This window comes from Chamaea fasciata, unplaced genomic scaffold (genome assembly GCF_029207755.1).
Source record: "Chamaea fasciata isolate MVZ Bird 193981 ecotype frontalis unplaced genomic scaffold, bChaFas1.0.hap1 SCAF_21, whole genome shotgun sequence".
NCBI classification, from domain to species: domain Eukaryota; kingdom Metazoa; phylum Chordata; class Aves; order Passeriformes; family Sylviidae; genus Chamaea; species Chamaea fasciata.
The window spans coordinates 9,678,378-9,701,057 of NW_027094106.1; the positions used below are offsets into that span (position 1 = coordinate 9,678,378).

A 22,680-nucleotide genomic window follows, 5' to 3' on the forward strand; every position below is an offset into this window, starting at 1 on the left:
CCTGGACAAGTTGCCATAGAATAATAAAAGACAATTTACAGCCAACAGCACACATATTCCAAACATACATACAAGAGATGAGTTTTGGCAGCACTTACAGTAACAATCCCAGAAGAATTCATTCATATTTGGTTTTTTTTTTTCCAAGTGCCACTGCTTTTGAAAGGAGTCTGTTTCATTTGTGTTATATAGCCCTGCTGTGTGAGAGTCCAAAGCCACTTGGAATTTGACAGAAGAAAGGAACTGCAAGTGAAGCTGAGCATGGACAGAGAGCTTCTGGCTTTGCCAAATCATTGATTTCCACCCCTGGCACACTGCTTAGCCTGGAAGCCTTTAAATTACAGAATTAGAGAGCCATGGAATGGGTTGGAAGGGACCTTAAAGGTCATCTCATCCCTTTCTTTCCAACTCTTTCTATTAAATAGATATATATACACACAGAGAGAGAGAAAGAAATAATCACAGGGATGTTGTGCTCCAGAGAAATGCAAAGCATAACCCAAACTGGATTTCTACAGTTGTCTAGAACACCTCCGAACTTACCTTGCTCTCCCCACCACGACTGTCTGTGCCCAGGGCTGCATGATCTCCATGAATGAGCCATGGTCGAAGAACCCACTCAGCCACTGCCCTTTCTGATCTAAAGGGAAGGTGAAAAAGGAAAATATCAAAGGAGGAAGGAGGGAGGGAAGACAGAAAACAGAATATCAAAGCAGCAACTCGAACTTGCTTAAAAATGCCAACTGAGTAACATGGCACTGTCTTCTTATTTATTTCATTTTAAATAGATGGCAATACAAGGGAACATTAGACAGCTGAGCATTTGTCTGCCTTCAGCCATCATGTCTTATTTCATTTCCTAGTCTGCATAAAGACAGCAATTTATCAGCAAAAGCATCATTTATTGTTAAACGATGGGGTTCGGAGAGCAGAGGGACTTCCCGTGCTTTTAAATAAATAACTCTGCTTTTTTCAAGACTACAAACATTTGTCAAAAGGCAGTAAAGTCATTAAAGGCGGTTTCCAACACATCTATTTCTATTTTTAAAACTTATCTCATATTCTTCTCTTGATCCTCCCTAATCTTTCCTTGAAAGAAGGAAAGCTGAAGAAACCCAGGAACTAAATACAAAAATGTCAACGATACTTTAGAGCCAGTCACAGAGAACACAAGTCTCTGGGGACACTTGCTTTGCACTGGGGTTTTGGGAAGCCCAGCATAAAAACAACCCACAAAAAAATCCCCCCAAAACCCCAAATCCCTCCCAGCTTCACCCCTCGGCACAGAGCTCCCGAGGAGCTCTTTCCTCTGAACAAGCACCTCTGCCTCAGCAAACCCAAGTCCAAAACCAATTAAAAAGTGGAGATCCGAGCACGCTAACCTCTGCTGACTTAAACAGGATGGAGAGTGTTTTATCAAGCCCAAACTTGTAATTACTGTGTTCTACATTCCTTGCCTCTGTGGCCCCACTGTAAAATGTGACCATCCATTTCAAAATTATCTCTTTATCGCGAGCCCGAAGCTGATCGTTTAGATTCTGGCCTCGTGTCGGGCGTCAGTTTGAAGAATATCACGGCAATATCTCCTCTAATAAATGGCTTTAACTTTTCACCTAGGAGATATCTGCTTTAACTTATCACAGGGAATCATCTGCTTTCCTTAACGCTTCCACTAAATTAAAATCTGAAGTCACTCGATTTGGAAGCCGGCGTTCGCGGCGCCCGGACAGCTGGATGAATTGCTTGAGAGATGATGAAAAAATATTATCCAAAACCAGAAAACTTAGTTTATCACAAATCTCATTTTAGCCCCCCAAACTCATTAATAACAGCAGGAGTAATGGTCACCCGCTTTGCGGCTTGTACCTACACGAGGCTGCACAACCCCAGTGGTGCCAACATAGCAACTGCCCAAGATCTGCAGGAATATTGTGATTCCTTTAACATACAGATCCTCTGTGGATGGACTTTCCCTTAAATCATTAAAAAAGATCCGTAAAAGTGACTATTCTAAGTAAATACATCATCTGTAAAAGTACGGTGTCGTTGAGCACTCAGAATTTACATGCCACTTTTAGATACTGTTTATGAATAATATTATAGATTAATATTATTACATGTAAATATTTAAATTTTATCTCCACATTGCTTAGAGGTAATTATTTTACAGAATCTGAAACATATTTGGGTTGCAGGCATCTGGCAAGCAGCCCTGAAACAAGCTGAGTTGCCGCATGTCCTGGCCGTACTTGGGTTGGGGCGTCCAGCCAGCATCCAGCGAGGGTCGTAGGGGGTCTTGGTGGGAACAAAGTCGATGGTCCTGTCTATGGGATCCTTGGCCTTCAGGATGGGCACGGGGCTGTGTATGTTCTGAGGGAAAAAGGAAAATACAGCAGGAAGTGAGAGCCCCTTTTCCCAAAACCCCGCAGACAAAGCCAACAGCGGCACCCCAGAGGTCTGCAGGCCTGGGAGTTACCTTGGGCATGTAGGAAAGCCACTGCAGAATGGTGTAGACCCCTTCAAAGTCATCGCAGACAGTGTCGTGTGTCACCCCGTTGTTGTGCATGATCTGGATCCCTCCCAGCTGGTTGTTGGAGGTGTAAACTTCCCGCCCAAGCACCTGGGGAAAGAAAAAGGGGAAAGCCATCGGTGCTGGGATGTGACCAGGAGGTGCTGGCCAAGGAGCTACACACAAAACTCGCCCCTGCAGCTCCTCAGCATCACCTGGAAATGAAAAGGATGGAGCAAACCTCTCCCAGCACAGCCTGCCAAGCCCTGTGTGCAGGGAAGAGCTGCTCAACAGGGGGCAGGGGTGGATGGGATGTTGGGCAGGGATTGTTCCCTGGGATGGGGGGAGGCCCTGGCACAGGGTGCCCAGGGAAGCCGTGGCTGCCCCTGGATCCCTGGATGTGTCCCAGGCCAGGTTGGACAGGGCCTGGAGCAGCCTGGGACAGTGGGAGGTGTCCCTGCCCATGGCAGGGGGGTGGAATTGGATCTTTAAGGTTCCTCCCAGCCCAAACCATTCTGGATTCTACGACCCCCAAGGGGGATGATACCAGTGGGGAAACTGAGGCAGTTTTCCCATTTGCCTTTCCCTAGCTGCAGTGTGACCAAAGCTCCCCAGTGCTGAGCCCAGCTCAGCTCACTAACCCCAAACTGCTGCAAGAAAACTCTAGGCTGGACATATTTAAATGGTTAACTGGGGGGGGGGGAAAAACCAAAACAAAAACCAAACAGACAAAGGCCCAGCAGCTCCTGGGAGAGGCTGGACAGAAGCAGGCTGGGGCTCCTCATTCTCTTGCACAGCTCCATCTCTAATCTGAGCCTGGGCAGCACAGCTCTTTTCTCATTCTCCTGCTGTCTCTTCCCATTTGCCCTCTCCCTGACTGATACACTGATCTCTCGGTCACTTGGCTTTCTGCTCCACTGACTCCATATTACTAATAACACCTCTGCCACGGCCAGTTTACCTCATGAAGGCAGGAGCACATCATTACAAAATAAACTCATAACTTTGACATTCCAGCAAATACACGCCGTTTGTTATTTTTATGGGTTGAGTCTTTCTAACAGACAGAGGACATTACACACCTGCTTCATTTGGATCTTAAACCCCCCCCCCCTCGAACACACACCAACAGCCTGGCCTCCCCCAAACAACCCAGCACGGCTCATTTTGGGAACAGAGGAGCTGGCAGATGCCGGTCAAGGTTTATGTACAGAAGAAGCCGAGGCGCAGATGTCACAAAAGCGACTCCCAAATATAGAATTCAGCGTGTGTTTTAGCACAGGGATGTCCCTGGGTCTCCCTCCCGAGCTCAAACACCTTCCTCCTCCTCCTCTAACAAAATCAGTGCCGAGCAAAGCCAAGGCACACAAGACAGCAGCACAGATTTAGCTTCAAGGGTAAGAAAAGCCCAGGCCTCCAGATGCCAGGCACAAGCCTAGCTAAACGCTTCCCACAGAGGAAAATAAAAATAAAGAGGATTTAAACTCCCCTTCTCTGAACTAATGCAAACGCATGTACATGCAAAACGGGCCTCTGCTCCTGCTTATCTGGAGACTCTGCAGACAGCTCGGGTTTAGCACTGCTGACAGGCAATGAAACAGCCTAATATACCACTGCTCTCGCCCTTAAATCCCTTTTTGGAGATCAAGATAAACACACAGCTCCTCCTCCTGAGTGCTCCAGCCCTTCCAGCAGAGCCTGGAGCAGGTGGGAGATCCCAGAGCAGGATGGAGCCAGGGGCAGAGGGTGCCCAGCTGCAGGGAAAAGCTGCTCTGAGGAGAGTTTGATCCGGGATTTGGGTGAGCTGGACGTGCACAGGTGAGCACCTGTGCAGGTGAGAGGGGACACTCCTCACCCTCAGCACAGCCTGAGCTGCTCCAGCCCCAGGCTGGCACTGGGCACTGAGAATCATGGAATCCTAGAATGGTCTGGGTGGGAAGGGACCTTAAACCCTTCCCGTGAAGGAATTCTTCCTCATGTCCAACCTGAGCCTCCCCTGGCAGAGCTTGAGGCCGTTTCCTCTTGTCCTGCCATTTGTCACCTTGAAGAAGACTCCCAAAACATTCCAAAATACTCGGAATGCATTCAAAAAACTCACTAAGAAACCACACTTCTCGTTATTTCAGAGGATCTTTTGGCAAACACAAGCAGAGCCAGGATTCTGACAGCCTCCAAAGGATGGTCCTCAACAGGTTCACAGGCCCATCATGTGCATGTTAATAATTTTCCAGCACTCCAAACCCATGCTGAGCAGCTGCTTTCCCCTCTCAGAACCTGAGCTGCTGGAGAGTTGGGACTTTCCCTGCAAAAGCTGGGCTGGGTTGGCTCATCTGTTTCACCCAGGATGAAAGATCTGCAAACACGACAGCTGGGAGGGCTTGAATGGGAATCATTATGTAACATAAGTGCCGTTATTATTACAAGCGTATCATGTGTTTAGATCAAATATAACCGCCAGATTTTTACCCAAATAATTTCAATAATTGCAATTCCCATCCCACAATTTACACTGTCTGCCAGAAACGCGAAGCAGAAGAGGCATATGCACGTCCTATAAATAGCCTATTTCTCACGAACGGGCAGAAATGATGGGAATGAAGGTCTCATCAGAAAAAGAATGTAGCAACACAATGCAGGAACTCCAAACCTGACTGCTATTATGTGCAGCCAAGCCTCCACAGAGCTCAGTGCTCATTTCCAGCTCTTCCCCCCACAAGGATCATGTATTAGAGGGGGAAAAGCAGCAAGAGGGAAGAGAGCCCAGCTGAGCACAGCCCCTGTGCCTGGCAGCGGGAGCACAGACAGCTCCTCTCTGCCCTTCCTGCATTCCTAATCCCCGAATCCGTGCAGTTCCTGCACTTCTAATTTACGAGCCTTCGGTGGGGGACCCTTCTGACTTGGGAACAGATTGGCTCGGTCTAATGCTTGGAGATTATTAAAGGCAGAGCTATACTCCACTATCAAGTCCACAGATCTTTTATTTAGAAGATATGGTGCTCTAAATGCACAAAGAGCTCCCTGTCACCTTCACATTAAAGCCCCTAGTGCCTGGTAAATGGAATTATATAGCTGTCATCTCCTTTCCCCAAAGTTTTAAGAGTACAATGGGCTCATTTTTTCCCACTCCATCCCAGCTTCAGAACTAAGAGACCTACTTTGTATTGATTTAGAGTCTCGGAAATAAATAAACCTGCTTCTCCAATGTGATTCACAAGAAATTCATGATACACTATTGCATGATATATTTCAAGCTGCAGCTCCGGCTCTTTTTTCCCTTTGGTGAGTGATGGGGGAGGTGGGAGCTGGGGGGAGGTGGGGAGCTGACAGCCTGATGGTTATTGGGGATGGCTCCTGACTGCAAATCCACAGGCAGGTCCTGCTGGTAGAGCCTTTCCCTGCTTTGATTTGGTGAGAGCAGAGGCGGAAGGGACAAAAAAAGGAATTGCACTTCACCCGGCAGGGAGCAGGGCAAGGTGCAGCCAGGTGCACGTGGAACTGCGGCTCCTGCCTGGAGATCCCAACACTCCTCACAGATACAGAGGGAGCAGGGCTCCACAGCCGCTCACACACACACGAGAGATTCTGTCTGTCTGCAGCACCACACGTCTTTGGTGGGAAGGTTTTTCCACCTTGCGGTCACTGAGGAGGATTTTGGAAAATTTCTGGGTTGCAGCAGAAAAATCTCGAGAGCTGAACTACAAACTTGAGATCGGACAGGCTCCAAACGACCTCTAAAGTATTTGTTGTACGTATTAAAAATAAAAATTAATTTGGGAAGGAGAGTCAGCTGGGAAATAAAAACCGAACAACTTTTCACTCGACCCAAAAAAATTCCAAAGGAGGAGCTCATCCAAACTGATACTTTTTCCTGAGGAGCTCCAGTTTCAGTGAAGTGGCATTTCCAAATGAAAAATGTCTCGTCAAAACCCTCGTGCCCCTCTCTCCTCTCCCTGCGTGTGTCTTGCTCAAGGTCACTCCCTCAGCCAGTGGTAAATCAAAAGGACTCAATACACTTCTCAAACTAAAATTACAGCCCCTATTCTACATGGTGCCAACACCCATAAATCCCAGCTGTCTCAGCCAGGGGTTCCCTCATCTAGATATGAACCCCATAAACAATATTAATGGTTGTCTGCAACTTAAAGATCTTGGTCATTTCCTTTGTCACCCTCTGGACCCCTGTCAGAGAACCCAGTTACTCAGAGATCCCCGGGGCACAGGCTGCAGGGCAGGGACCTCTTCCCCAGGACAGAGAAACTCTCTTCACTTTCCAGCGTGAGTCTAGGCTCAGTCACGAGAAATGCTGCAATTCTCCAGCGCTGCTCCTACAGTTCCCATCATGTGCCCAGAATCACAGGGGATTTCTCAGGAAAAGACCCCAGGCAGGTCACCCCAAGGTCCTCCTGGGGGCATCCCAAGAGGGGTGGTCAGAATATTTCTGGGATGTGTTTGGAAAGTTCAGCTCCTGTGGAACACCAGGGAGCAGAGTTAATGCTCCAGTGAGAACATGCCCTGCAGGATGCCCAGGAGCTGGGACACACTGCTGGGGAAGAGATCTGGACAGGCAGAACGTGGGCCACGGTGTTAAACTCCTGTTTGGCAGAACTGAACACACACAGAGCCCCCACCCACACAGATAAACTGAGCAAGATCTGTATTAAAAATGATAGAAGGAGGGAGAATTTAAAAAAAAAAAAAAAGTCAACAGAAATCTATTAGACTTTCTTCCCTAAGCAAACACCAAGGGACTGATAATGGCATGCCTGCAACGTAAATTGTCTCTAATGGGAACAATACACAAATATCACCACTTAAAGAAAAGCAATTAAAAGGAAAATGCAGCAGTGGAGGGTGCTGGTTGTTTTTCTGCACTGAGGCCAGGCATCCATCCTGCCTGCATCCCCTGCTCCACACACAGCAAGGACCCGTGTGCCCCCAGCAGTGCCGCCAGCCACAGCCCCCAAAGCCCCTCACTGGCAGGGAAAGGAAGGAATGAGCCTGGCTTTGCTGGGTGTGAGCCACGGGGACCCACACCAGGGACACCTCCAGCAGCACCTGATCCTGCTTCCCACGAGTGGGACAACCTCGGGAAGCTCCAACCTCCACACAAGGAACCAACGCCTGATGCTTGGCGAGCGCTGATTCCTGGTTGACACTTCCCAGCCCTCCTTGCTCAGCATCCCCCAGCACCCTGCACCCATTGGGATCTTCCCAAGAGTCCTGCCGTGCCACTACAGAAAGATTCATATCATGCATTAATAATTATAATGCTCCTTTGAATGACAGGGCTGGCACTCGCTGTTCTAACTCACATGATTGCTCTCACACGATTGCTTTGATCTAATCCCAAGGCTGGAGTCATCTCGAGCAGACGCTGCGCTATCCCTGCCTTGAATCTCAAAAAAAAAAGAGCTTTCCACAGTACAAACCCCAAACAGCACCAGGCTCACAGGGCTTTTATTTATTTTTGCAGATTGGGAAATGGAAGGGTAAATATTACTGTTGGCAATCACTCCCCAGCCTGCGTGAGCCTCCTGTTCCTCCCCGAGCTCCTCCAGGGAGCCTCAGAGTTGCCCAGACCTCTCTCACACGGGCACAGCCCCCTGAGCAGCCCTGACCTATTGTCTCATCCTGTTATGTCAATCCCAGAGCATCCAAAAAGTTCTGCAGCACAGTTCAGGCCTGAACCAAAACCACAAAGATATTCTCTTCTGGCCTCACGCAAAGGAATCCAACAAGACCAAACAACACTTCTTTTTGGTTTTTTTTTTTTCCCATTCTGGTCAAAAGTATCACCCCAGGGTGATATTTTTATACATCAGGCAGGGGAATCATCTTCCCTGCAGACTCCTGGCACGTGGCATTTGTCCAGCTCATCCTTGGTACTCTTGGATGCTCTGAGCAAACCATGGTGAGCACAGGGCCTGAGGATTCAGGCAAGTCAAAACCAGAGAGTTTGGGGGAAACTAAAGCTAAAACAGGAGGGGAACAAAGCAGTGCTGGTCAGAATTCTGTGGCCTCCAGAAGGGATGGCAGCTTTGGGGCAGCTCTTCACCACCATCAAAAAAACAAACTGTTGGAGAGCCTGGTTGGGCACCTACATAAACTGATGGGAATGCTGCTTGGAGCAGCTCCTGAAAGTCTCAGCTGAAGCTGGCTTCCCCCAGGAAAAGCCTAGAACGTGTATCTGCGGGGAGAATGTGACTGAAAGCCACTATTTGTTTCCATTAACACAACAGTCTCCAAGACGGGATTTCTTTTAAACACAAAAGACAAGGAGGAGCGAACTGATTAAAAATAGGTCAGCAGCAGACTCTGGAACATCCTTGGGAGGGCTCAAACAGAACACAGCTCTGGAAGCTTGAAGCACAGAAGCAATGCAGGAATTGGGAATGCCAGGCTCTTGGGTCTTACTTCCATTGAAAAAGAAAACCCATGGAAATGAAGGTGTTGGTGCAGGGCACAGCACGTCACGTCTGAAATCACCCCGTGCTCAGCTTATGACGAGGGAATGGAGTGAGGGAGGAGGAGGAGGAGGAGGAGGAAGGTTTGGGGGTGGAAAAAAGGGGGAGAGGCAAGGGAAGTTTTAAAAAAAAATAAAATAAAAATCTCTGCCTCAGCAAAAGTTTTCATTAAAATTTTAGACAAATGATCTCTGTGTCCTTCTCCCATGCTGCCTGGGGCTCCATGCTATTTCTATGCAAATAACAACCTCGTGGTTTATATCTTATTATTTCCACCGGAGCTGCGGCGACATGACCCGAGACGTGTGTGAGGTAGAGACAGCGACAGAGAGAGAGGGAGAGAAAGAGAGGGAAGGGAGGGAGGGAGATGGAGTGGCTGCTCGCTGAAGTGTGAAAAAATATTGTCAGGAGTGAGCAGCAAGAACAAAAAAAAAAAAAAAAAAAAAGAAAAAAAAGAAAGAAAGAAAAAAATTGCAGGGATAACGTGTTTATTTCAGCCCCTCTCCCCATGTGAACCAGCATCTTTTAAAATTCATTGGGCATCAGGCGATCATGCACAATCCATCTGCTTTCACTTTATCATTTGCATTTCATGCCTCCTGGCTTTTGATGTGCTGATACTTTGATGCAGTCAGGAGACGCGCATTATCATTATTTCAATTTGCAGGGGGGTCAGCGGGCTCGGCACACGCTCACCGAGAGCAAGGAAATGGCATTTCCACCTCTCCACCCCCTGCTGAAATGCACTGGGGAGACAAAAGGGGGCCAGCTGAAACACAGCCCCGTGTCCCCAGTGCTGGCACTGTCCCCAAAGGGGAGCACCACACCTGGGCCTGGCGGCGCCCAGGACAAAGACAGCTCCAGCAGGAGCACAGGGAAACCCTGCACAGCCCTGGGGTGTTCCCTGCCAGGGAATGGGGCTGGAGAAAACCCTGCACAGCCCTGCCAGGGAATGGGGCTGGAGAAAACCCTGCACAGCCCTGGGGTGTTCCCTGCCAGGGGATGGGGCTGGAGAAAACCCTGCACAGCCCTGCCAAGGTAAGGGGCTGGAGAACGCTTTAACCCTGGTGTCTCCCTCTGGCAGCACATGAGGAGCCAAGCCCAGGAGCTGCAGCTCCAGATGACACTGACCTTGAGCTCATCATCTGAGTTAGAGGTCACCCTCTGGCCCTGGCAGCTGGACCTTTCCCTCTACACCTCAACCCTCAGGCTGGTTTTACATAATGATAATGAACAAGACCAGCAACAGCTCTGGCTGCACATAATGTTTGTCACCATTCCCCTCTGCTCCCTTTGCAAATTAGAAAGAGTTCAGCATTTCACAGGGAAAAAAAAAAAAAAAAACAAAATAAAATTAAACAACTTCCCAGAAAAGCCTGCCTGCCCTCTGAAAGCCCAATTGTCTCCACTGCTGCAGAAACAGTTTTGCGCTGCACGTTCTGCTGGCGGAGAGGAGACGTTTTGAAGATGTGTTTGCAGACACAGGAAGTGTCAGTCCTGTCCTGAATCCTTTGGGAACACACATGTGGAAAACTCAGCAATGGAAAAATTGTCCCAGATCTCTGGCACCTAACTGGGAAAAGCTGAAGGTGGCAGTTTCCATGGATTTATCTTTGTTTCAGCCATCATCTCTCCTGAAGCCCCTGCCAAGCCCTGAGTCCCCAGCTCCTCCAAGGAAACAAGCAACACCAAGGTTGACTCCAAACAGAGCAAACACAACAGGTTTCCCTTCCTGGAGCCTCATTCCTGCCCATGAGCAGGAACACATCACATCCCACACCCCAACAGCCTCTGCACTCCTGCAATCTCTCAAAAAATTCAAGCTGGCCCTCTGAATCCCAGGGAAAAGCGTCGAACAGGTTTCAGGGAGCACAGGGCGAGTGTGAAGTCACTCCAGACTCCACGGCAGGAGGGTGCCAAAGGAGCAGCATTCCCTGCTTGCTTCAGATCCTCCAGAGGATCAGCCAGACTCAGCTTGGCCATTCCAGGCTCGCCCTGGACACCAGCTCCCGACTTCAAACACACTTCTGGGACACAACTGCAGCTGGATCCCTGCAAGAAGCCCTGAGCAGGACTGCAGGGCCTGGAAACTGAGGATCACGTGAAGCAGCAGACACATCACACAGCCCCAGGAGTGAGTGGGGGCTCCCACTGTTCATATTGCTGGGTCTGGCTGGAAAAGCTGCACAGGATGCAACAGGTTCTGCCCTCACCTTTAGACAGGTGGAGGTTCAGAACTGACACCAACATACAAACATCCCAACAGAGCAGGGAGGAGGGAAAGGGACACACGGGATTATTCAGCCCACTGAAATCCTCAGGATGGGATAAATGATGGCATAAATCCGCCCCCAGAAGGCAGCTCCTTCTGCCTACGCCTGCTGACAGATGTCAGGTGCTTCATTCAGTCCACACCCTGAATTTTTAAGTGCCTAGAATTCAGTGAGATGAATCCAGCCCTGTGAAAACAGCCACTGACTCCACGGGCAGGGAGTGCAGTTGAACCTGGGGAGAGGGGGAGAGCTGAACAGCCTGGCCCTGCCATCTGGGAAACTCTGCAGGGCCCCGAGCCCCAGCAAGTGACAGCTGGAACCAGGCAACCCACTGCACTCCAGCAAGCACTAAACTGACTCAATTTCTTTTTAAAGGCTGGATCTTCAAATGCCTCTTCTCCTCCCATTGACGCAGGTGTGTGTGATGTGTGTAAGAGATCTAACTGAGGGTGCCGCAGCCTAGAGTTGATAGGATCAACGCTTCATTTTCCGCAGAGCCCCCTTTATTCAGGGGAATAATTCAACAAGAGCCTGTTTTCCTTTATCTCCCATTGTCAGGCAGGCACTCCTGGAAACACAGCTTGCCACGGAGCACAGCCACCCCAGGTGCTGAGAGTGCCTGAGAACAAAGCTGCTCCATGTGGAAGGGCACTCGCAGCACACAGCCCCAACTCCAGGGAAACAAAGCCCTCGGGGACAGGGATGGGAGCAGAGAGGGCTGGGAGCCGTGTCTGCACCAGGCAAGGAGCTGGAGGCTCTGGGATTAATGGGCTTGGGGCAGCAGGGGAGAAAATCTGCCTCTGGAGTGGGGGAAAAAAAAAAAAAAAAGAGCCACTTTAGTAGTGAAGCTCTAAGTTTTCTTTGTAAGAGCCCCAGGTATTCCTCCTGTCCCCACAGCCGAGATTTCCAGCAGGAAATGTCGTTCCCAGCCTGGGAAATCAGCAGCCAAGCTCCTCAGGGTTCGGTGCTCCCCAGAACTAACGCAGTGCTGTGGGTGAGTGGAGGTTGATTCTGGAAGTCCTGGATTCTGGGATCGTTTTGGAACAGCCCTGTGTCCCCTCACGGCACTCAGTGGGCGGGAGAGGACACTGCCTGGGCTCCTCCACTCCGGGGGTTTAACCCGTGCCCACCATTGAAAAGCTGCTTCTCCTCCTTCCACGTCCTTCCAAGCCAAACCCAAACCATTCCAGGGCTCCAGGACAAAGCCCAGCTCCGCTCAGGAGAGCTCTGAGGGCTGAAATGCAAGGTCTCACCTTGTTGAGGGCCCCACAGCCAGTGAGGATGATGTGGGAGTTCTCCACCTGGATGGTTCTCTGGCCCAGCCGGACGAGGTAGGCCCCAATCCCAATCGCCCGACACGTGACCTGGGAAATAAAGGGGAAAAAAAAATAAAATAAAAGCAATGGCATCGATTTCTGTCTCTCCACACAGCCCCGACCTATTGATTCAAACACTGAGATAAAACTCAAGGTGTGTTTGTAGTACAAGGCTCGCTGGAAAAGTCCAGAATCCGTTACTTCGTAAAACGCAGGATCTGAACGCAAACGTATTTTATTAAAAAAAAATAATAATAAAAAAAAGGAAAAGCAGCAACTTTCAGACTGAGCAAACAGGAGGCCAAATGCCTGAAGTGTTTTAAATTGAGTGTGGAGGGGACCCAGGCCTGCAGTGGTGCCAGGAGCACTGCTCAAAGCCCACAGGAGCCCATTTCCATCAGCCACGAGGCTGATCCCAGATGGATGTTGGGGATATCATCACAGGATTTTTTAGCTGAAACAGACAATGCATTTGAAGAATAGAAAGCAGTGGGGGATTACCAAGCTGATGGTGATAACACTGTCATAGGCTAAAGATGATTCTCCAGCAATCATGCCACATCCTCTGAGGTTCTCTACTCCAAGCCCGTCCTCCTTCCCGATAATATCCGTTATCTTGTACCTGAGGGAGATACAGACAGCCTCTGAGTCACAAGGTCCAGTGATTTGCTGAATCAGTTTGCCACAAAGAAAATGAAAAGTGACTAAATATCATTAAGGCTCCAAGGAGAAACGTGCATGGAGGCCGGGCAGGAGCTGTGCAGGGCTCACCCTGCAGCACCACGGAACGTTCCCACAGGTGCAGCACTGCAAGGGGAAACGCCAGGAGAGAGAAAGGCCTGGGAAAAGCGTCCTGTCACTCCCACAGGACGTGAGGAGCAGGCTGATTAATAAAGGAAGGGAATGCAGACAAAGGGAAAAAGGAAAAGAACAAGGATTATGAGGCCCTCACCTTTTCTTCACTTCCTTCTTCCACGCCTCCAGCCCCTGACCCTAAGGGATGCCCCAGCTGAGGACAAGGACACGCCAGGCATCACCCAAGGATGAACAGCAAGCTTTTCATTCCTACCTGGACTCTCCATTTTCCTCCACATGTTCGCAGTGGACAGAGTTCAGGGCGCTGACTTTCTTATAGTCTTGAGGAGTCAGGTACAAGTATTTGTAGCCCTGCAGGGAAAAACAGTTCATTCATCCCAGTCCCACCCGTTGTCCCCTCCTGATTCCCAGTAACCCCTTCTGAACAGAAACTTTCATGGGACAGAATTTAATTCCACAGACTGATAACAACATTCTCTCAACACTGCAGATGCAGCTGAGGCCAGTGTCGGCTGGGAACGGTGCAGTATTTAGCACTAACTCCTTCTAGCTGCCGCCTGGGAGATTGTCAGATCCTGTCACGGAACGGTCTGGGTGAGAAAGGACCAGCTTGCTCCCAGCTTCATCCAGCTTAGCCTTGGACACTTCCAACGTTCCAGACCCAGCGCCAAGGAGAACCTTGGAGGTGACACTCCGAGAAACGCTTACCCCTCACCTCTGTTGGAAGAGGCGGTGCCAAAACGAGACTCCTGTGGGCTGCTGCAGGGTTTCCCCCTCTGCTCCCCGCACACCCTCACCTTGTAGGGGTTGTCTGGGTCTTCCCAAGCCACGTGGAACATGTGCCGGATCTCCTCGGCCAGCCCGATCCTGGCCCCGCTGTTGGCAGCCACGAAGATCCGGGGGATGCCCTGCACCCGGGCCAGCTCCGATGCCCTGAGGAACAGCAGGTCCTCCTGGGGCCCAAAGGAGCCGATTTTGTAGGTGATGTCGTTGCTGATGACGATGATGTCCCGGCCCTCCGGGTACTCCGGCGTCTTCAGCGTCATCCTCCAGGCCACCATCCCGATCTGCAGCGCAGGAGCAGAGAAACAGCACAAAATAAACGTTGTGTCTGCCAGGTGTGGAGGAAGGGGGTCACACTGGTGCCTTGGGAAAGCCGAGCTGGAACAGAGCCTGGACAGGGCTGGAGAATAAAGTAGAGATTTATTGAAAGGCCTCGAGGATATACCTTGGGCAGGACAGGAGCCTGGCCAGGGCTACACCCAAGGTGGACTGAGAATGGCCACAAAACGGACTCAAAATGGACCCAAAATGGACCCCAAATGGACCACTGGTCACAAGATCTCACACTTTCATAAGTTTTGGTCCATTTGCATATTGGGGTTTAATTGTCCAGTTCCAGCTCCAGGCTGCGAGGTCCCACCCTTCTTGTTTCTCCCTTCAGCCCACCCTTGTTTGTGCTTTTGGGTCAGAAAGTTGTCCTTGGTCTTCAGCAGGAAAAGAATTTGTTTTGCCTACCTACTCTGTGAACAGAGCTTACTAGAGTTTAATGTGAGGCTCAGAACTACACCCCCAGGCAGCACAGAATCTGGAAAACATGAAAGCTGAAACTTAAGGCATCAACACAGGGAGCATTTCTCTCATTTGAAGAAATGGTCTCTTGGATTCCCTTGGACTTGGCATATTTTCCTGGGGAATCTGGATAAAGCAGCTCTGATGGGCTCTGCCAGTGCACAGCACAGCTGGAAGCACTTGATCCTTCCCACATTCCCTGGAGCACGTTCTGCACTGCTCTCATCCCACCAGGACCCTCACACTGGTTTTCCCTCTCCCCGTTCAGGGGTTTATCCCAGGTCCAACACGTCCTGTCCATGTCCCTCACGGGGAGCTGTGTATTCCCCGTGCTCCCAGGGCGAGGTGGGATGTGCTGCTGCACAGGATTCCTGACCAGCTGCTCAGCCTTCCCAGGTATCACCTACCCCACACCCTGGGGTCTCATCCCTGGGAATGAGCAGGAACACATCACACCCCACACCCCAACAGCCCCTGCACTCCTGCAAGGGGACCCTTTGCAGTCTCCCTCATTTTAACCATCTTTTTATTCCACTGCTGTCTCAAATTTCCACCCCCGTCCTCTCTTTCATTTCTTCCTCCCTTCCCCTTTCCCTTCCCCAATTTTACAGCGGCTCCATCCCAAACCTGCCCGGCTACGTGACGCTTTTCTGCCGCCTATTTTTTTCTTCGCCAAAAAAAAAAAAATCAGGGGATGATCTCTCCAGGAGGATGAGCAGTGCCTCCCGTGCCTGCCCCATCCCTCAGGCTGCGCTGGGGGAGCCGGCCAGCTCGGAATGCCATTAACAGATGGGAACAGCAGCGTCCCTTGAAAGCCACATGCATCACCCAGTCCCCGCTCGCCCAAGGATCATAAGCTCTGAGTACACATTCCTCAAGCCGATTGCACATCCTCTGCAATCAGCAGGGCTGGAGACTCTCATTGTGGAGCCTCGGAATTCTGAGCATGATGAACTAACGCGGGAGGGGGAGAGGCGGCAGACAGATCTGTGCCATTTAATCCACATCCAAATGGCACAATACACAGCCCAGATCCAATCAGCATCGGCAATAAGATATGCCATAATAGGCTCATTAAAAAAAATAAAGAGGCAGAGGAATTAATCAAAGGGTCATTGGAAGTAAAGCAGGCAGCAATCCAAAAATATTACAGCCAGCTACTGGCAGATCCTTCCTTACACCTCCCCTTCCAAGAGCTGAGATTGCAAGTTAACAGAGTGTTCCAGTTCACCTTCTCCTTGGATTCCTCCACTCCTCCTCCGACAAGTCAAAAGGGAATAATCTGCTTGCCTCTGAATATTTGCAGACTTACAGTTCCACCTCAGCATCCAGCTGCAGGGTTTGGAACAGACAGATGCTGCAGCAGCTTCAAAGAAGGGAGCAAAAATCCCTAAAAGTTGTTTCCTTACAGCCACACTGATCACATCAGGCAGGGCCAAGGGACCAGTGATGGACCAGGGAGTTCCCAGGGCTGGTCCCACAGTCCATCCCACTCTCCAGGATGTAAGAGATTTTCCTCACCTCCAGCAGCTTGATGATTTTTGACAGCACAGGAAACCGGCCAATTTAAGGTATTTCTTATGTAGAAAATTCAGACTGTAATGGAAATGTTGGAATAGTTTCCTAACCCAGGATCATGTGTCCTCTACACCAGTAAAGCCCCTTTTGCCAGCGCTCACCAGTAGAACAGAAAACAATCCAGCCAGGGCACAAACTCCTGAAAACAGTTTACACTTGAGAAATATGGAGCAACCCTACACAGTTTAGGAAAAGGAAAATTAGAAGTGCACCACTATTAATTGGGTGTCTTTTGGCTCCTCAATTCATTGCATGTTTTGTGCCGTTTATCCAGTCATAAAAGCCACGGGGATCTGCACAACTAAGGATTTTTTTTTTTTGCTATGAATTTGCAAGATTCGGTTGAGATTTATGGGCAGTGGAGAATGGTTTTCTATTCCAGAAAAAAAAAAAAGGGAATAATGAGATTTTTAAGTTAACGGCAGCACTCCAAAAACTGGAGAGTTCCCAGGTTAATTAACCAGGCTGAGCTAATCACCTAAGAGCACTGGCAGGCAATAGTGGGTGACAGTGAGCAGCCCTGGCTTTGGAACAGGCTCTTTTGAAGAGGCAGCACAGTTTGGAAGTGCTGCCCCTGCCACGGCTCCATTCCCAGCACACCCAGGAGTGAAGAAGAGGCGGAGGAAAAAAATAAAAGCAGGAACCGTCTTATTTAACTGTTTTTATGTTGGCAAAATGATTTGTGCCACGGTATTTCCATAAGAAGTGGGACCATTATTCTCCTGTAGGAACACATTTGGTTTGAAAAGTATCAGTGGGCAGCACGTGAAAATCAAAGGGGATGAATTATTCACGAGCCCCGATCAGAAGTGATCATTATTTCTGATGCTCCAAACTGTGATTAGGATTCAGTGCTCAGCTGTCATTTGCTCCCTGAACGGCCCCAGCCCCGCAGAATTGCAGGACGCACGGAGATGACACCCAAGTTTCAGATGTATAATTTCACACACACCTTCTCCCTCTCCATCTTGGCCTTAATGGAAGCATTAAGAGCCAGTAAAACGGGCGCGCTAACGAACGGCGCTTCCCCGGCGCTCGTAAACGCCGCTCGTTTGACACCCAGTGTCAACACTAATCATGGCCTAAAATTAACACCAAAATTGACTTCAACATTAATTGCACTATCGATGGGAACAGTAATACACACACTGATGCAGTTCCAAATTGACTGCCGGTGGCAGCCGGAGCTGTTGACAACAGGCATCGAGGGGAACGGGGAAGGAGCCGATCCCAGGCTCCCTCCGGGAAGCTCCGAGCAGGGGGGAGCCAATGCGAGTGGCAGCTGGGGCTGGGGAGAGGGAGCTTTTCAGGCCCTGTCTGGCAGGTTCTGTAATTCCTGGAGAAGCACAGAATATCCTGAGCTGGAAGGGATCATCCAGTCCAACTCACGGCCCTGCACGGACACCCCGACAATCCCACCCTGTCCCTGAGAGTGTTGTCCGAACACTCCTGGAGCTCTGGCAGCCTTGACCATCCCCTGGGGAGCTTGTTCAGTGCTCCACCACCCTCTGGGGGAGGAACCTTTTCCTGAGAGCCAACATAAACCTTCCCCTGGCCCAGCTCCAGCTGTTCCCTCAGGTCCCGTCACTGGGCACCAGACAGAAGAGACCAGGGTTGGTTTATTCTTCTTCCCTCACGACAGGACAGAGCTGAGCCTGGGGACTGGAGGCCAGGCTTCATTTTAGCTATTTACATCCGAATTTGGAAAGCTGACTTTGGGGATTTACTTGGTGCAGATGCAGCAGTTTTGGGATTTCATCATTTGAATCTGTTGCCTGGAACTTCAGCTCCAGAAGAGCAACTCCCTGCATTTACACTGTGCAGAGCTCTCCAACTTTTATCTGGAGCATGAACCAGCTCCCAGGAAAAGGGCAGAGTGCACGTGGTTTGCCAGAGGCATTCCAGCTCCGTGCCTTGACAAGGGTGGAGTGCCAAAACCCAGGATTCCTTCTTGGCTCTGGAAAAGGTGTCCCTCAGCAATCCAAGTGTGGTGGTGGCAGCCCAGCCGAGCACGCTGGCACGACCGATGGGAGGGAACAGCTCCAGGGTGAGACCAAGTGCCCAGGGAGTGGTGTCACACAATCCCAGAACCATCCAGGTTGGAAAAGAACCTCCAAGATCATCGAGTCCAACCTGTGACCCATCCCCACCTTGTCACCCAGACCAGAGTGCCACGTCCAGTCCTTCTTTGGACACCTCCAAGGACGGGGACTCCAAACCTCCCAGGGCAGCCCCTTCCAGTGTCTGACCACCCTTTCCATGGAGAAATTCCTCCTGAAGTTACAGATGGGTAAAGACACATTACAGAGAGCAACAGACAACCCTCATCGGGAGCTTTCCTGTGGGCAAGAACCTTCCTGTCCACAGCATCCATGTGACCCACATCCATCTGTTCAAACATCTATATTAAAACAGAGAATAAAACCGTGCCACCTCTTCCATCTCTGTTCCTGGAAGGCTTGGATTTGGGGATTTTAAAACCCTCCAAGAAACCTGCAGCTCTCGCTGCTGTTTTAATTCCCTGTGCCTGCCATAAAATGCAGGAACAGGGGGTGACAAAGCAGAACATGCAGCTCAGACGATTAAGCTGTGCTTGTATAAAATGCATTAGCTACACCTTTCCGCCTCTGGCAATCCGGAGAGCCACCAGAGCAGCGTTCCAGGAGCCCTCTGCCATCCTGAATTTCCCCTGGCCAAACCTTCCCAGCCGCCCAGGAAGAGGTGCTGCAGCCAAAGCTCCAGCAGACAGCGGCGATTGCGGGTTATTTCTGATCCTCGTGCTACTGAGGAGGAAAAACTGTGACATCTAGTGCCAGTGGGGAAAACGACACGTTCTCCACGGGCAGCGGGATGAAGGGGGACGTGGGGTGCTGCTGCAGGCCCTCCTGACATCACTTTCTCCTTGTCCTTGAAGATTAGCTGGGTCTTATCAGCAGCTGGAGCTTTTCCTGGTGCCAGAGGATCAGGGGAAATTGTAGTCAAAATACATAAAGTGCAAGAGAAAAGCATCCAAACGCCCCGCTCAGGACTGACAAGGAATATATTGAGTTCTGCAAGGGGCTGAGGGAATTACCTTTTCACACTGAGATTTCTGCTAATATGCTAATCTTGGGAACAAAGCCCTGGGCTTTGGAGGGGCTGTCACCGTGCTCCAGGTCTTGTCTCCAGCACGGCGATTTAAACAGTGGTGGATACACTCCTGAACTGCTCTGTGCTCACCCAATTCCTCTCTCTTTCAGAGGTTTCCCCACGTTAGCCCAGCCCACGGCAGGGGTGGAACAGGATGAGGTTTAAGGTCCTTCCAACCCGGACCAGTCTGGGATTCTGTGCCAAAGTGGTGAAAGAGGATGGTCGGAGGCTGGGAGAAGGTGTATTAGTGACGGTGCTGTGCCCCAAGGGCAGGGCCAGCAGCACCAGGACTGGGAGCAGCCAGAGCAGCCTAGGAATAAAGAGCAACTTGTATTTTCACAGTCCATTAATTCCTTGGCTTCTTTGTTGAGACCACAGCAAAGAGCTAATTGCTGCAATGGCCTGGTGGGCGAGGGGAGTGGTCGTGAGCTACACAGAGAAAAACCTCACGGATTGGGAAAAGTCTTGAGACATCAAGATTTTCCTGAAATCTCCGGCAGATTTTTGCCCAAAACGCTGTTTTCAAACTCTGTGAGGACAGGGAGAACCCCAGCTTAGAGCTCCTGCCCTGCCCCGTGTCAGAGCAGGGATTGCAGCTCTGGCTGAACACTCTGCCCGCAAATCTCCCGGATTTTTATGTTGGCTTCTCAATTCCTCCCATCAGCTCAAACACTCAGGGCACTCAGCTCAGCTGAACGCTGTAAGAGCAAGAGCGTCTTGACCCCTTTTCACAGGGAGGAAATGTAACTGTCAGGAAGGCCAAGCCCTGGCTCTGAGACACCGATTCCCCAGTGCTGGAGCTCCCACTGGAAGTGTGGGAACGGCTCTGAACCTCTGATCCAAAACAAGGAGAACCTAAGTGTACCCAACAACAACAACGGCATTTACCACAGGCAGCAATTCCCACCAGGTATCTCCTCTTTACTGAAAACCACCACGGGCGACCTCTCCAACGGCTCTGAATGCAGAGAATCAGCGCCTTTCGCTGGCAAGGAAGGAAAATAATGGTAAAAATCTCACATTTACCTGAGAAGTTCCTATTTCACCTGCCAGTCAGCTCACTGGAACGAGCACTGGATCTCTGGGGCACTGTGGAACTGGAGGGACCTCAAAGCCCATCCAGTGCCACCCCTGCCATGGCAGGGACACCTTCCACTGTCCCAGGGCGCTCCAAACCCATCCAGCCTGGCCTGGGACACTTCCAGGGGTGGGGAGCCCACAACCTCTACAACCCCTCTGGACAGGAAGACATTCGATAGATCACATCAGCTCCGATTAATTTACACACCAACACTCCACACACCACAACAGCCACGTAATTTCTTTACAGACTGAGCACGACGAAGTCTTACCAAGGGTTAAAAAAAATCCCCTAATTTTTTTTTTTTTTTTTTTTTTTTTTTTGGTGGTCTTTGGGTACAGAATCTCTTATAATAAGACTATTTGTATTCATACTGGCAGAGTAAACACTACATGTTCATGCCCAGGCAGCTCTGTGCTTGTAATTTCAGCAAGAACAGAGCGACGTCCCTGAGGGACTTTGCTGTTTCCCCAGCCACCATCCACTCAAACGCTGAATGAGAGCAGGGAAAGAGAGAAAGATGATGGCACAGGGCTCCCCAGCAGCCTCAGCGTGCACTGGGAATGCAGGGAATAGCTCATTCCAGCTTTAATTAGACCAGTTCAAACATTGCTCCTCAAGTCCAGCAGAAGACAAGCCCGCAGCGAGCCCAGAGTCACCATCGGGGGCGGTTTGCAAAAATCCCGTTCCAAACCTTCCCCTGGCAAGACCCATGCAGGAAATGGTGAGGAAAACCCCTGTTCCCTTGCATCACTACCCTGGTGGGTTTGAACAGAGCCCTCTGCAAACCTTAAGCTGTGTATTTAGGAAAATATGGTTCAACGACACCAAGGGAAAATAAATGACACCGTCACTTAGAACTGTTCAAATTCAAGTTACTTTGGAACGTTCACTTAATAATTCCCACAAAAGTATCCACCACATCTTCTAGTGGTTCTCTTTACTCTGCAGTCATCCCAAAGCTGCAAATTTTGCCTTCCTAATGGGAAGATACTCCAGCAAAACCCCACCACGACAGCAAAGCCTCCTCCTGCTCGAGCTCCAGGAGTGACTCTGCCATCGCCAGCATCAGCTCGTTGTAAGCCTTGAGTAAGTCCTGCTCCAGAGGGGGAGGTTCCACACACCTTGATACAAACTGTGTGGGGAGCATGGAAATGGAAGCATAAACCAGATTGTTCTGTGGTTTGGGTTTGTGGGTTTGTTTTTCTTTTTTTTAGCAAATGAAAATATTTCTCTTTAGTCTTGTTAAACACATTTTGCCCAAATACAGACCCCAGTTACCTGGAACAGCTGAACGAGCGTTTTTTAATTACGAAGGAAGCCCAGCATAGGCACAGGTTTGAAATGGAATCATCACTTACTATGGAAGCTAAAACAGCCATTGTAGGGAAGGTATTAATTTTTAATGAAACAAAAAAAAAAAAAAAAAATCTCATTTTCAAGAGTGAGATTCCATCTGTGAAAGGCCGGAAGAACAGATTTTTGTGCCCGGCTGGTAAATTTTCATTACAACTGTCAAAGCCAGCCCCAAAGCACAGCGTCTTGTGGGGCAGGGAGGGAGAAGCAGCACGAAAGGAAAGGACACTTGCCTCATTTCCTCCTGGCAGCCTGTTCATGTGCACCAGCTGGCCCTGGTCGTCCAGCACCAGCTCCGTGTAGGTCAGGATGTCCGAGGGCAGCGGCGCGGGCGGCAGGAACGCGTGGTCATTCATGGAATTCCACAGCTTGATCAAGGACTGAGGGTGGGGAGAGAAACTCTGGTCAAGAATGTCACCTTCTGACAGATTTTTATATCTATATTCAATATTACATATTTTTATATTTATTTATATTCAATCCACCCCAGTGTGGTGCTCCCAACAGAATCTGGGATTATTCCCAACTCAGTATTCCCAACAGGACACCCTAAGATACCCCTCCTCCCAGTGCCTATCCCTGCTGA

The 22,680-nt window shown here is 49.9% G+C and overlaps 1 protein-coding gene across 6 annotated transcripts in view; it reads right to left on the reverse strand.

The window, feature by feature from the left end:
* The window catches only part of ACACA (acetyl-CoA carboxylase alpha), a 99,688-nt gene that overhangs the window by 18,451 nt on the left and 58,557 nt on the right, over positions 1–22,680 (reverse strand). For all 6 annotated transcript variants that reach the window (XM_066201960.1, XM_066201961.1, XM_066201958.1 and 3 more), the window contains 8 exons: positions 22,328–22,474; positions 14,176–14,445; positions 13,632–13,729; positions 13,064–13,184; positions 12,500–12,610; positions 2,477–2,620; positions 2,250–2,370; positions 544–640 (listed from right to left, as the gene is read on the reverse strand). In XM_066201960.1, the coding sequence (XP_066058057.1) occupies positions 544–640; positions 2,250–2,370; positions 2,477–2,620; positions 12,500–12,610; positions 13,064–13,184; positions 13,632–13,729; positions 14,176–14,445; positions 22,328–22,474 (1,109 nt within the window). The remainder of the gene's footprint in view (positions 1–543; positions 641–2,249; positions 2,371–2,476; positions 2,621–12,499; positions 12,611–13,063; positions 13,185–13,631; positions 13,730–14,175; positions 14,446–22,327; positions 22,475–22,680) is intronic.